Raw genomic sequence first — 15959 nt, 5'->3', positions numbered from 1 at the left:
CTGCTTTGGGACGTCCCTACGGTCAAGAAGATGAAGAGCTGTGTCCATCAATGAACGAAAGAGAAAATGGGATTTTACTGTAAAATCCATTTCTCTGATGTTCATTGACAGACACAGCACCCGCCCCTCTATGGAGTTTGTTTTTTTCCTTCTGACACTGCTTTTTACAAAACTAAATACTTATAGCAGGAAGTAGGAGTATACTAGGGTGACCACGTGTCCCGGATCGCCCGGGACAGTCCGACTCCCTGCATCTCCCTGTCAGACCGGGGGGCGCGCAGAGCTGTATTATCCTGCCGCCGTCATATGACATCCGGTCAGGATAATAGAACCACATTCCCGCCGTCATTCTGCTATAGGGCGGGCGGGATGGGGTTAAACCTACGGTCAAGAAGATGAAGAGCTATGTCCGTCAATGAACATCTGAGAAATGGATTTTACGGTAAGACAAAAATCCAATTTTTTCGATTACCTATTCCTGGGAGGTGCCTGGGAATGCCTCTCCTGACCTCTTTGATGTAAAAAGGCGAGGTGGCCCTATGGGGGAGAGGGTAGGGGAGGATGTTTGGAGGTCCGTGATTTGGGACCTTACAGTAGGTTCTCCCTACCTTTCCCGCTGAAGCTGCCAGTATGGCGAGAGCTTGCACAGGGGTGAGAAGATTCCATAGGTGGGTGAGGAACTGTCACAGGTACTCCTTAAGAGAGGTGCCCACACCTGCAGGGGTCCCTTCAGTTTGTAGGCAGAATGGGATGGATATTACTTCCATTGGTCCATGAAGGTAAACTGACGGTGATATCACTGGGGGATGCCTTCCACTTCCTGGGGACAGGACGTTGTGTAGAAGCCATTTCTCTTACGTCCTCCGACAGTCGCCGCCTCCTCTAAGTCATCACTGTTGGGTATTGACTTCCCATCTGCAGGAGTAGCTAGGCGTATAGACTTAGTCCAAAGACAAAAGGCATTAGCATATACACACCCATGGGGGCTGTCCCATCTGGTAAATACCCCCCTGCAGTGACCACTCCCAACTCAGTTTCTTTCTGCCTAGCGTCAGGAGTAGTTAGGCTTCCCTGTGCTGGGGCTTCAGTCTCAGCCTTCCTAATCTTTTATTTGATTTTCTTTGAAAATGTCAGTTTTTTTCTCTTACTTTACTAGCTGTTTATTTTGTCAGCTTCTAGTGTTAGTCTTCTCTTCGGATGAAGATGGATCATGCGGTGCTGGGATTCAGAATGACCGCCCTGGTTCCCCAGGGCAGAAGGGTCAGATGGACCCCCAGCCAGCGAGCGTTCAGCTATGGTTCGCCCTGGCATTATGAACGACCCATCCCTGTTCGCTGCAGGGATGCAGCCGTGAGGTGGCTACCTCACAGGACACATCTGCGGTGCGGCAGTGTCATGTCCCTAGCTCACGGCACTCCCTGTCAGGTGAGGACAGCGGTTTTCCGTGCATAGAGGCTTCCCACGCCATCTGGTACAGGTAAGTACTTCTGTGTGGGGCCTCTGTCTGGGGTGGCAGTCTGTGTTGCTGTGTGTCCCCCATGTCTATGCCTGTGTGACTCCCTGATGCGGCCCCTGCAGGGATCGCTTGTGCAGATTCTGTATGTGTGGGGGTCCCCTTCCCTGTATGTGTGGGGGTCCCCTTCCCTGTGTCACTTCGGTGCATTGTTGGGGGTGCAGACGTTGTGTGGCGACCGCAGCGGAGTAAACTCGCGCGGTCCGCCATCTTTGATTTGGGCAGGCATGGTAAGCTTCTCTGTGGGCGATACTGCATGCTGTTTTGGCGCCATCCGCCGCCATTTTTGTGGGTGTAGAACGATCGATCCGACTGCATGTTCGGCGGCCATTTTCGTGAAGCCTCCAATGCAATCCTATGGGGCAGCCATTTTCCCTAAGTCTGGAAGTCTTTAAGTTCAGTCTACTTCAGCAGCACTTCCTTTCCATATGCAGCAGGACATCGGTGGCAACACTCTGCGGGCTCTGCAGGTTATCGCTCTCAATATTCCTCTGTATTATCGCTTCTGGCTCAGTTTTCTCTTCTCCTTTTGGGGGTCTTGTCACTGTAGCTGTAGCGGTGGGCTTCGCATACCGCAGCGTTTTTAAAAGGGACAGTACACATTTTATTGCACTGTTTTTTCTGTGAACATTGAGCAATGGATTCTCAGGAAAGCAAGTTCCCCCCAGCTTCAGTGGGGGTCCCCAGTTCTCCTGTGGCCCCGCTGCGACCCGATTTGGCTGCTGTGGTGGCGACTTTGGTGTCTAATATGGAAATACTGATGTCTGAACGTGCTGCAAAAAAGAGGCCCAGATTGTCTCTCTCCTCTGATTCAGATGGGGATATGGCTGCTGCTGCGAGCGTGCCCTTTTCAGGGTCCCGCTCATCCTTAGACCCCCCGGGGTCTGAGGGGGAGGCTGAGATGGAGGGGGTTGATACCTCCTCCCCAGGGTCACCTGAAGAACGGGCGACCATGGATGAGTTAATTGTTTCTGTTAAAGAAACCTTACATTTAGAGGATGAGCCCTGTCCTCCGGGCGTTGTGTCCTCATTTGGGACACACAGGACCCGCAAGTCAGCGCAGGTTTTCCCCTGCCCAGCGGAATTCCATTACACTGTTAATGAAATGTGGCGCACGTTGAAACGTCCATTCCTGGTACCTAGCCGGTTCAAATTGCTTTATCCTTTTGCACCGGCTACAGAATCACGATGGTGTGTGCCTCCACAGGTGGATCACACTGTGGCCGTGTTAAACAAGGCTACCTTGGTTCCTACTGAGGATACCCCGGTTTTCTGGGATCCCACGGACCGACGGTTGGAGTCTCTAGCTTGCCATTCCTATGCGGTGGCGGGTTCGTTGCTCAAACCTGTTTTCGCGTCCATTCTGGTGGCTCAAGCGGTGGCTGATTGGACTAAGATGCTTAGGAGCAATCTCGTGTCTGATGGCGTTCCGCCTGCCTGGCTAGAAATGGTGGATCAGATCCACCAAGGAGTCATGTATCTGTGTGATGCAGCCTTGAATGAGGCCCCCTTAGTGGCTCGCCTCTCTAGTGTCGCGGTGCTTAACCGGCGACTGATATGGCTGAAGAGCTGGTCGGCTGACCAGTCCTCACGGAAAACAGTTGCTGATTTTCCCTATGCTGGCTCTCGCCTTTTTGGCGAGGCGTTGGACACCCTGGTGAAAGGCGTCACAGGGGGCAAGAGCACTATACTGCCCCAGAACCCGAAGAACAAGGCCTTTCAAGGCAAGCGGGGTTCTGCGCCTAGATCCAATCAGGGGTCCTTTCGTGCCTTTCGGAACCAATCCAAGGGCAAGCCCTTCAAGACCCAGGGCAGTCAGAAGAAGCCCTGGGCGGGTAAGCAGAAGTCTGGCAATGCCGGCTCGGCGGGTCAGTCCGCCTCTGCCTGAAGGGGCGCCCTCACCCATTTCAGGGGTGGGGGGACGTTTTCTTCCAACCTTGGCTGCTCCGGGTATCGGACAGGTGGGTTCTGGAAATCGTTCGATCGGGATACAAGATCGAATTCCTTTCCCGGCCGGCGGACAGATTCTTTCCCTCCAATCTTCATCTGATTCCGGGGCGTCTGCAGGACTTGCATCAAGCGGTGCAGGACCTGCTTGCTCAGGGAGTGATTGTCCCGGTGCCACATCGGGGCAGGTTTCGGGGGTTTTATTCAAATCTGTTCACTGTGCCCAGAAAGGAGGGCAAAGTGCGTCCTATTCTGGACCTGAAAGCGCTGAACCGCTTCGTGCGTGTTCGGAAGTTTCGTATGGAGTCTCTCCGTTCGGTGGTGGCCTCCTTGAGTCCAGGGGAATTCCTGGCCTCGATAGATCTGAAGGATGCGTACCTGCACATCCCCATTTTCGAGGGTCATCAGCGGTACCTTCGGTTTGCTATCGCAGAGGACCACTACCAGTTTGTGGCGTTACCTTTCGGTCTCGCTTCGGCACCAAGGGTGTTTACCAAAGTGTTGGCGCCAGTTCTGGGCCTGCTGAGGGCTCAGGGCATTGCGGTCTTGGGTTACCTGGATGATCTACTTCTGAGATCACGTGCCAGCCAGGACCTTGTGCGCGATCTGTCCATCACGGTGCAGATGCTCCAGGAGTTCGGATGGACCATCAACGTTCAAAAATCGACGTCTCCATCGCTTCGTCTTCCCTACTTTGGAATGATTCTGGACTCTGCTCAGGCAAAGGTGTTCTTGCCGGAGGACAAGTTCCGGACTTTGCAGGACGAGCTCAGGTCCCTCAGGGACAACCCGTCCTTGTCACTCAGGACCTGTATGCGGGGCCTGGGGTTGATGGTATCGGCCTTCGAGGCGATACCCTTTGCTCAGTTTCACACACGGGCTCTCCAAGCGGAGATCCTGGCCAGGTGGGACAGACTGCCTCAGTCCCTGGATCTGTGTGTCTCCTTGAGTCGTCAGACCAGATTGGCTCTTCTGTGGTGGCTCCAGTCCCCGTTGGTGGTGGCAGGCAAGTCCTTCCGTCCGTTGGTGTGGACGGTGATTACCACGGATGCCAGCCTGTCGGGCTGGGGTGGAGTTAGTAGCCCCTTGGCATCAGTATCGTCTGATGTATGCCTTTCCTCCAATTCAGTTACTATCCCGGTTCCTCCGCAGATTGGTCTCGGAACCGCACCTGGTGATTCTGGTGGCTCCGGACTGGCCACGCCGGTCCTGGTACGCTGATGTTGTTCACCTGGCAGTGGCGCCTCCGTGGCGTCTGCCTCTGCGGAAAGATCTCCTGTCTCAAGGTCCGATCTTCCATCCTGCTTTACGGTCGCTGGCTTTAACGGCCTGGCTGTTGAGACCCAGGTCCTGAGGGACAGGGGTCTCTCTTCTGAGGTCATCCCTACCCTTGTCAAGGCTAGAAAGACCTCCTCCGGTAAAATCTATTACCGTACCTGGAAGGCTTATTTCGCCTGGTGTGAGTCCAGGGGGTTCTCCCCTCGCTCGTACTCGTTGCCAAGAGTGTTGGCCTTCCTCCAGTCTGGAGTGGACCAGCGCCTGGCGCTGGCCACGATCAAAGGCCAGGTGTCCGCACTGGCTATTCTTTTTCAACGCCCTGTGGCGTCTCATTCCCTGGTTCGCACCTTCATTCAAGGTGTGCGACATTTGGCTCCTCCCAGGAAGGAGCCCTTACCTCCATGGGACTTGAACTTGGTTCTGTCCGTGTTACAGCGTGCTCCCTTTGAAAACATTTGGGAAATATCGTTACCTCTGCTGTCTAGGAAGGTTGCCTTTTTGGTGGCGATCACTTCGGCTCGCAGGGTGTCGGAACTGGCAGCGTTATCTTGCCGTTCCCCGTACTTGGTGATTCACCGGGATAAGGCGGTTTTGCGTCTGCATCCCTCCTTTCTTCCTAAGGTGGTCTCTGAGTTCCACATTAATGAGGACATTGTCCTGCCTTCGCATTGCACGAAGCCTAAGCATCCTAAGGAGGTTGCTCTGCACTCTTTGGATGTTGTCAGGGCGATCAGGGTTTACCTGTCATCTACGGAGTCCTTTCGGAAGACGGATTCCCTCTTTGTCCTTCCTGAGTGACCTCGGAAGGGCATGGCTGCATCTGCAGCAACTATTGCCAAATGGATCAGACAGACCATTGAACGGGCTTACGCCTTGAAGGAACGGGTTCCGCCCTTCCCTGTTAAGGCTCACTCCACCAGATCTGTGAGTGCGTCCTGGGCCTATTGGCATAGGGCCTCGGTGGCCCAGGTGTGCAAGGCTGCGACTTGGTCGTCGGTGCACACTTTTTCAAAATTCTACAAAGTAGACGTTCTGGCATCAGCTGATGCTTCCTTTGGCCGCAAGGTTCCCAGTGCGGCAGTGCCATGATGGACCCTTGTGTTTTTTTCTGGGTCCCTGGCTGTTGGCATTTGCTTTCCTGGGCTGTTGCTCCTGTTGAGCATTGTTTTTTTCTATTGCCCAGTTGGTTCTCTTACAGTGCATGTAAGGTTCCTTTCTCTGATGTGGGTACTGCGTTGCCTTTTCTACGGTTGCGTCTCCCACCCCTTATGTCTATACTGCTTTGGGACATCCCAACAGTGATGACTTAGAGGAGGCGGCGACTGTCGGAGGACGTAAGAGAAAACTGAATTTTTGTAAAATCTTACCTGTAAAATTCCTTTCTCTGAGTCCTCCGACAGTCGCTGCCCCGCCCCTCTTTTGGGGTTCTTATTACCTACTGCTATGCTACCAAACTGAGTTGGGAGTGGTTATGCAGGGGGGGGTATTGACCAGATGGGACAGCCCCCATGGGTGTGTATATGCTAATGCCTTTTGTCTTTGGACTAAGTCTATATGCCTAGCTACTCCTGCGGATGGGAAGTCAATACCCAACAGTGATGACTTGGAGGAGGCGGCGACTGTCGGAGGACTCCGAGAAAGGAATTTTACAGGTAAGATTTTAAAAAAATTCAGTTTTTCTTGTGGCCAGACCTATCCCTCCAGGATGGGAGGACCCAGCCAAGGTGGCAACTTCTCTGAAGCCAGGCACCAACCCCTCTACGGTAAGACCATAACAGTTTAGTGGGTACGTCTGGTGGAGGGCTCTATGAGTCCAGCCTTTTGAGGTATGCCTTACCGGATAAGTGCACCTATTCAGGGCCTAATAGTTAGCCAGGAAGTTTTGACTACGCCTCGTCCAATCAGAGAACGCTTTGCATTCATTCAGGAGAAATGCAAAGCATTCTCTGAATGGTGCCAGGCCTACCTCCTCTGTTCACAGTGCATCATACCAGCTGCTTACAGGATCCAGAAGCAAAAGGAAATCACTGTAGTAGTGGTATTATAGGGGTGTAGTAGCAGTGTAGTAATGGTGTAGTGGCAGTGTAGTTGTTGTGTAGTAGTGGTGTAGTAGCAGTATCTACTTGATTTTCATCTTCCAGGGGCATCAGCCAGGTATGGTATTTACATCGTTGGGTGAAAACTTTAACAATGTAATTATATATACAGTATAAAATATCCATACCTGGAATTCAGCTTTAAAGTATGTAGAGTATATTTTTTATTTTGAGATAGATTCAAGTTGTGGCATCTTGTTATTCCTATGTTGTATATTTATTTGTTATAACATTTAGATCCTCCTTGAGGGGGTTGTGCCACCTGTTAGGCCCCATTCTCACCTCAACGTTTTGTGGCTTGAAGCTCGAAGCTCCAAAACGCTGGAGGAGAAAAAAATCAATTATTCTCCATGGGGATGGATCACATCTCCACTCCGAGTCACCTGACGACAAACGCCTGAAGCTCAAAACAGTTCTGGAGCTTTTTTTTGTAGCTCCAATCGGGCAGACTTGAGCATTTTGGCCTGTTTTTATTCTCATAGAAATAAACGGAATTTGCACGTTTTTGTGCGCATTTGCGTGATTTTCTGCTCAAATTAAAAAAATTTAAAAAATAAAATAGTAATAATATTTGAATAAATAAATGTAAAATAAATACAGAAATCACAAAAATCATCATAAATAATAACTTTTTATAGCTATCGGATCGCTGAAGAGAAGGGGGTGGGATCTGTTAGGTCAGTTTAAAGGGGTAAATCACATAAGGGCACTCTTTCTTCAATTTTCACTTTAATGTGTCCAGACATTTGTACTTTCATTACAGATGACGACTTAATTCAAGATTTCTTGTGGATGGACTGCTGCTGTACAATAGCAGACAAGGTAATCTTTTCATAAGGGTTCTATTATTTTAAAAAAAATAATAAAAAAAAAAAATTGCATATATATATACATACAGTATCTCACAAAAGTAAGTACACCCCTCACATTTTTGTAAATATTTTATTCTATCTTTTCATGTGACAACACTGAAGAAATGACACTTTGCTACAATGTAAAGTAGTGAGTGTACAGCTTGTATAACAGTGTAAATTTACTGTCCCCTCAAAATAGCTCAACACGGTGGCAAGATGGTACAAGACCCCGGTCATATTGGCGAAATTTATTCCGTCTTACTCACCGTTATGCTGGAGGGGCTGTGGTCAACCAGCTAATATCTTTCATGTATTTTGGTCATGTGTGGGTATTTCCAGCTTCTGGAAGAAAATATTCCAAATCATGGCTGAAATATCTGAAATACTGAAAAAGCCAGACCCCGCCTTAGCTGTTCTCCATTTAGGGGTGCAGGACTATCCATGGGAATTCCGAACCATTATGGTCCATTTACTATTGGCCGCTAACTTATGCATAGCTAGGCATTGGAAGGATAGCTCAGCCCCTGGCCATAGAGAAGTATTAGTCCAAGTCAACCTGACTTACCACTATGATCGTCTACTTGCAGCCAGAACTAGGGACAATGTTATCCCTTTTGACAAACAATGGGCAGCTTGGGTTCACTGGTACTCCTCTTCGTAACATACCTGTCATGCTACGAGCTCTTTGTCCACATATGCCTACTACGTAATACGTTCTCCTGAATTTACCACAGACGGTTATTGCTTTGTTTCTGTTTCTCTGATTTGACCTCACCTAGGTGATTGTATTTTGTTACTGATTGTATTTTGTCACTGATTATAATGACTACGCTCCACCTCATCTTGAGCGAGAGTTTGCTTGTTCTTTGTTATTTGTTTATGCGATTCCTTGTATTTTGAAAATTTAATAAAAATTATTTGGAAAAAAAAAATAACTGAACACGCAGCCATTAATGTCTAAACCGCTGGCAACAAAAGTGAGTACACCCCTAAGTGAAAATGTCCAAATTGGTCCCAAAGTGTCAATAGTTTGTGTGGCCACCATTATTTTCCAGCACTGCCTTAACCCTCTTGGGAATGGAGTTCACCAGAGCTTCACAGGTTGCCACTGGAGTCCTCTTCCACTCCTCCATGATGACATCACAGAGCTGGTGGATGTTAGAGACCTTGCGCTCCTCCACCTTCTGTTTGAGGATGCCCCACAGATGCTCAATAGGGTTTAGGTCTGGAGACATGCTTGGCCAGTCCATCACCTTTACCCTCAGCTTCTTTAGCAAGGTAGTGGTCATCTTGGAGGTGTGTTTGGGGTCGTTATGTTGGAATACTGCCCTGCCCCCCAGTCTCTGAAGGGAGGGGGAATCATGCTCTGCTTCAGTATGTCACAGTACATGTTGGCATTCATGGTTTCCTTAATGAGCTGTAGCTCCCCAGTGCCAGCAGCACTCATGCAGCCCCAGACCATGACACTCCCACCACCAAGTAAGTACACCCCTAAGTTAAAATTTCTAAATTGGGCCCATAGTGTCAATATTTTGTGTGGCCACCATTAGATGCCCCACAGATGCTCAATAGGGTTTAGGTCTGGAGAAATGCGTGGCCAGGCAGTCCATCAGCTTTACCCTCAGCTTCTTTAGCAAGGCACTAGGCAGTGGTCGTCTTCTGCTTCAGTATGTCACAGTACATGTTGGCATACATGGTTCCCTCAATGAACTGTAGCTCCCCAGTGCCGGCAGCACTCATGCAGCCCCAGACCATGACACTCCCACCACCATGTTTGACTGTAGGTAAGACACACTTGTCTTTGTACTCCTCACCTGGTTGCCCCCACACACGCTTGACACCCTCTGAACCAAATAAGTTTATCTTGGTCTCATCAGACCACAGGAGATGGTTCCAGTAATCCATGTCTTTAGTCTGCTTGTCTTCAGCAAACTGTTTGTGAGCTTTCTTGTGCATCATCTTTAGAAGAGGCTTCCTTCTGGGATGACTGCCATGCAGACCAATTTGATGCAGTGTGCGGCGTATGGTCTGAGCACTGACAGGCTGACCCCTCCCCCACCCCTTCAACCTCTGCAGCAATGCTGGCAGCACTCATACATCTATTTCCCAAAGACAACCTCTGGATATGACGCTGAGCAATTGCACTCAACTTCTTTGCTCGACCATGGCGAGGCCTGTTCTGAGTGGAACCTGTCCTGTTACACCGCTGTATGGTCTTGGCCACCGTGCTGCAGCTCAGTTTCAGGGTCTTGGCAATCTTCTTATAGCCTAGGCTATCTTTATGTAGAGCAACAATTCTTTTTTTCAGATCCTCAGAGAGTTCTTTGCCATGAGGTGCCATGTTGAACTTCCAGTGACCAGTATGAGAGAGTGAGAGCGATAACACCAAATTTAACACACCTGCACCTGATTCACACCTGAGACCTTGTAACACTAACGAGTCACATGACACCGGGGAGGGAAAATGGCTAATTGGGCCCAATTTCAACATTTCTATTTAGGGGTGTACTCACTTTTGTTGCCAGCGGTTTAGACATTAATGGCTGTGTGTTGAGTTATTTTGAGGGGACAGTAAATTTACACTGTTATACAAGCTGTACACTCACTACTTTACATTGTAGCAAAGAGTCATTTCTTCAGTGTTGTCACATGAAAAGATAGAATAAACTATTTACAAAAATGTGAGGGGTGTACTTACTTTTGTGAGACACTGGATACCTGGAAACTACAGGCTGGTCAGCCTAACACCAATAGTCTGCAAGCTATTGGAGGGGATGATAAGGGACCATATACAATATATTAGTAATGAAAACAGTATTAGTAGTAATCAGCATGGATTCATGAAGAATCGTTCTTGCCAGACCAATCTATTAACCTTCTATAAAGAAGTGAGCTGCCATGTAGATAAAGGAAGGCCTGTGGATGTGATGTATCTGGATAAAGGAAGGTCTGTGGATGTGATGTATCTGGATAAAGGAAGGTCTGTGGATGTGGTGTATCTGGATAAAGGAAGGTCTGTGGATGTGGTGTATCTGGATAAAGGAAGGTCTGTGGATGGGGTGTATCTGGATTAAGGAAGGCCTGTGGATGTGGTGTATCTGGATAAAGGAAGGTCTGTGGATGTGGTGTATCTGGATAAAGGAAGGTCTGTGGATGTGGTGTATCTGGATAAAGGAAGGTCTGTGGATGTGGTGTATCTGGATAAAGGAAGGTCTGTGGATGTGGTGTATCTGGATAAAGGAAGGTCTGTGGATGTGGTGTATCTGGATAAAGGAAGGTCTGTGGATTTGGTGTATCTGGATAAATGAAGGTCTGTGGATGTGGTGTATCTGGATAAAGGAAGGTCTGTGGATGTGGTGTACCTGGATAAAGGAAGGTCTGTGGATGTGGTGTATCTGGACTTTGCAAAGGCACCTGATACAGTTCCCCACAAACGTTGACTGTACAAACTAAAGTACGTAAGTATGGACCATAGGGTGAGTACCTGGATTAAAAGCTGGCTGCAGGGGCAAGTCCAGAGGGTGATGATTAATGGAGAGTACTCGGATTGGTCAGGTGTGGAAAGTGGGGTCCCACAAGGATCTGTCCTGGGACCAATCCTGTTTAACCACTTTACCACCGGAGGATTTTGCTGTCTTACGTCCAGGCCACTTTTTGCGATTCGGCACTGTGCAACTTTAACTGACAATTGCGCGGTTGTGCGACGCCATACCCAAACGAAATTTACGTCCTTTTTTTCCCACAAACAGAGCTTTCTTTTGGTGGTATTCGATCACCTGTGCGATTTTTACTTTTTGCGCTCTAAACAAAAAAAGAGCGTTTATTTTGAAAAAAACAACAATATTTTTAACATTTTTTTATATGAAATTCCCCCCCAAAAAAATGTAAAAATCTAATTTTTTTTCAATTTTTGGCCAATTTGTTTTCTGCTACCTATGTTTGGTAAAAAAATTGCAATAAGCGTATTTTGATTGGTTTGCGCAAAAGTTATTGCGTTTACTAACTAAGGGAAAGATTTCTGTAATTTTTGGTGTTTTTTTTTTTAGCGCGTAATGGCGGCGATCTGCGTTTTTTTTTTGTGGGACTGCAACATTGCGGCGGACAGATCGCACCCCTGACTGACATTTCTGACACTTTTGGGGGTACCAGTGACATTACTACAGTAATCAGTGCTATACATATGCACTGTTACTGTAAAAATGACACTGGCAGGGGAGGGGTTAATTTTGTTGGAGAGGGAGGGGTTAATGTATGCCTAGTGCTTACTGACGTGTGGGGGGGGAGGTGACTGTGTGACACAAGGACAGATCGGATGTTGAGCTATGCTGAACACTCCGATCTGTCACTCCCTGTCACTTAGGAGATCCGCCCGCTCTGTTTACACAGGCAGGCGGATCTCCAAACTCAATTCCCCGACGATCGGGGAGGAGCGGCGCCGCCGCTCCTCCCCTGGCCCGACTCCCGCTGTGACTGAAAACAGCGGGAGTGCGCCTACAGGGGGAGGAGTCCAGCGACGTAGGTCTACATCACTGGACGGGATCGTGCCACATTGCCGCAGTAGCAGCAATGTGAGCGGTCCTAAAATGGTTAATTTATTCATAAATGATCTAGAGGATGGGATAACCAGCGCAATCTCGGTATTTGCGGATGATACAAAAATAGGCATGCCAATATCTTCTATGCAGGATGTGGAAACCTTACAAGAAGACCTGAACAAAATAATGGGATGGGCAACTACATGGCAAATGAGGTTTAATGTTGGAAAATGTAAAGTAATGCATTTGGGTGCCAAAACTACGAATGCAAGTTACTCACTAGAGGGAGAACCTCTGGAGGAATCAAGGATAGAAAAGGACCTGGGGGTCCTAGTAGATGACAAGCTCAGCAATGGCATGCAATGCCAAGCTGCTGCAAGCAAAGCCAACAGAATACTGGGTTGTATAAAAAAGGGGATTCACTCCAGAAATAAAGAGATTATTCTCCCACTCTACAAGACTCTGGTCCGGCCACATCTGGAGTATGCTGTCCAGTTCTGGGCACCGGTCTTCAGGAAGGATGTGCTGGAACTGGAGAAAGTCCAGAGAAGGGCAACAAAAATAATTAGGGGAATGGAGGACATCAGCTATGAGGAAAGACTACAAGCACTGAACTTATTCTCTCTGGAGAAGAGACGATTGAGGGGGGATATGATATCAATGTACAAATACTGTACTGGTGACCCTAGCATAAGGAACAAACTTTTTAGTAAAAGGGAATATAAAAGGAGTCGCGGCCATTCACTAAAATTAGAGCGTTGGGTGTCCTATGTGTGGATGTTTCTGCATTTTGTAAAACAATTAGAATAGAAACATTGCTCTATAGGAGCACTGAGACTAAAAACGACTGCCATTATAAAGTGTCGGGTGTAATAGAAGGGATTGCCATTTGCCAGGGAGAAGGATAGAGAGCTGTTAAAGTGTCTTTCATGTTTGTAGAGATTCTATACTAACGGCTGCGTGTTTTCTCTATTTGTGTGCAGTACCTCTTGGCAATGACATTTGTTTATTTTAAGAGAGCCGGATTCAGTATAAATGAGTATACTAGAGCTAATTTCTTTATAGCTTTGTAAGTATCAGTTATTTTCATGTAATGGATGTAGTTTATTTTTGTTTAATAATTTTATTAGGATAAAGACAATGTATGTAAGTCATAGGGAAATCGAATTGTACATATTCTTTAAATATGAGCGCATTTCAGTACATACAGTGCCTTGAAAAAGTATTCACACCCCTTGAAATTTCCCACATTTTGTCATGTTACAACCAAAAACGTAAATGTATTTTATTGGGATTTTATGTGATAGACCGACACAAAGTGGCCATAATTGTGAAGTGGAAAGAAAATGATAAATGATACAAATAAATCTGTGAAAAGTGTGGCTGCATTTGTATTCACCCCCCTTTACTCTGATACCCCTAACTAAAATCTAGTGGAACCAATTGCCTTCAGAAGACACCTAATTAGTAAATAGAGTCCATCTGTGTCTCATTTAATCTCAGTATAAATACAGCTGTCCTGTGAAGCACTCAATGATTGGTAGAGAATCTTAGTGAACAAACAGCATCATGAAGGCCAAGGAACACACCAGACAGGTCAGGGATAAAGTTGTGGAGAAGTGTAAAGCAGGGTTAGGTTATAAAAAACGATCCCAAGATTTGACCATCTCACGGAGCGCTGTTCAATCCATCGTGGGAAAATGGAAAGAGAATGGCACAACTGCAACCCTACCAAGACATGGCCGTCCACCTAAACTGACCGGCCGGGCCCCTACCAAGACATGGCCGTCCACCTAAACTGACCGGCCGGGCCCCTACCAAGACATGGCCATCCACCTAAACTGACCGGCCGGGCCCCTACCAAGACATGGCCGTCCACCTAAACTGACTGGCCAGGCCCCTACCAAGACATGGCCGTCCACCTAAACTGACCGGCCGGGCCCCTACCAAGACATGGCTGTCCACCTAAACTGACTGGCTGGGCCCCTACCAAGACATGGCCGTCCACCTAAACTGACCGGCTGGGCCCCTACCAAGACATGGCCGTCCACCTAAACTGACCGGCCGGGCCCCTACCAAGACATGGCCGTCCACCTAAACTGACCGGCCCGGCCCCTACCAAGACATGGCCGTCCACCTAAACTGACCGGCCTGGCCCCTACCAAGACATGGCTGTCCACCTAAACTGACCGGCTGGGCCCCTACCAAGACATGGCCGTCCACCTAAACTGACCGGCTGGGCCCCTACCAAGACATGGCCGTCCACCTAAACTGACCGCCGGGCAAGGAGAGCATTCATCAGAGAAGCAGCCAAGAGGCTCATGGGAACTCTGGAGGAGCTGCAGAGATCCACAGCTCAGGTGGGAGAATCTGTCCACAGGACAACTATTAGTCGTGCGCTCCACAAATCTGCCCTTTATGGAAGAGTGAGAAGAAGAAAGCCATTGGTGGAAGAAAGCCATAAGAAGTCCTGTTTGCAGTTTGGGAGAAGCCATGTGGGGGACACAGCAAACATGTGGAAGAAGGAGCTCTGCTCAGATGAAACCAAAATTTAACTTTTTGGTCTAAAAGCAAAACGCTATGTGTGGGGGAAAACTAACACTGCCCATCACCCTGAACACACCATCCCTACCGTGAAACATGGTGGTGGCAGCATCATGGTGTGGGAATGGTTTTCTTCAGCAGGGACAGGGAAGCTGGTCAGAGTTGATGGGAAGATGGATGGAGACAAATACAGGACAATCTTAGAAGAAAACCTGTTAGAGTCTGAAAAATACTTGAGACTGGGGCGGAGGTTCACCTTCCAGCAGGACAACGACCCGAAACATCCAGCCAGAGCTACAATGGAATGGTTTCATGTGTTAGAATGACCCAGTCACAGTCCAGACCTAAATCACATTGAGATTCTGTGGCAAGACTTGAAAATTGCTGTTCACAGACGCTCTCCATCCAATCTGACAGAGCTTGAGATATTCTGTAAAGAAGAATGGGCAGAAATGTCCTCTCTAGATGTGCAAAGCTGGTAGAGACATCCCCAAAATGACTTGCAGCTGTAATTGCAGGGAAAGGCGGTTCTACAAAGTATTGACTCCGGGGGGTGAATACAAATGCAGCCACACTTTTCACAGATTTATTTGTATCATTTATCATTTTCCTTCCACTTCACAATTATGGACACTTTGTGTCGGTCTATCACATAAAATCCCAATAAAATACATTTACATTTTTGGTTGTAACATGAGAAAATGTGGAAAATTTCAAGGGGTGTGAATACTTTTTCAAGGTACTGTAAAGAAGACATCATAACAAATCAGTAAGAGATGTCTGTAGGGAGCTGATTAAGCACAGTTGTAAAATCCAAAAGATCCCGACCATCGAGTCTGTCTGTGGGGTGACACCAAATATTAATTGGATTTCCCTTTCTCCATTTACTTTCCATTTTGTTAATTGATAAAAAAAAAAAACGATAAACACTTCGATCACTGAAAGAATTCTTATTTTACAGCATTTCTTCACACCTGCCTAAAACTTCTGCAGAGTACTGTATGAAATGCATGACCCAACCTCTAATAAAAAGCAGAAAAAACTCTGCGCTCACCAACTTATATAGAAAATGTGACAAAATCTACCAAATAAATGTTGCAACCAGCCACCGTCCTGTGTTCCCACACCACAAATCACACTAAAAAACCAATATACAGCGCTCAGTATGAATGAGTACACCCCAATATACAGT

General features: G+C 47.7%; 1 protein-coding gene across 1 annotated transcript in view; it reads left to right on the top strand.

Annotated features, from left to right (window-relative positions):
- Positions 1-15959, top strand: part of SPDYA (speedy/RINGO cell cycle regulator family member A) — a gene marked incomplete at its 5' end in the record, with an annotated part of 62177 nt that overhangs the window by 11574 nt on the left and 34644 nt on the right. The window contains 2 exons of the mRNA XM_082249314.1: positions 7598-7656; positions 13207-13292. Of these exons, the coding sequence (XP_082105440.1) occupies positions 7598-7656; positions 13207-13292 (145 nt within the window). The remainder of the gene's footprint in view (positions 1-7597; positions 7657-13206; positions 13293-15959) is intronic.

This window comes from Pelophylax lessonae (assembly GCF_965119305.1).
Source record: "Pelophylax lessonae genome assembly, chromosome: 3".
In the NCBI taxonomy this organism is placed as follows: Eukaryota; Metazoa; Chordata; class Amphibia; order Anura; family Ranidae; genus Pelophylax; species Pelophylax lessonae.
The sequence above is the reverse complement of the archived record's forward strand: the minus strand, read 5'-3'. Positions and strand labels throughout refer to the sequence as shown.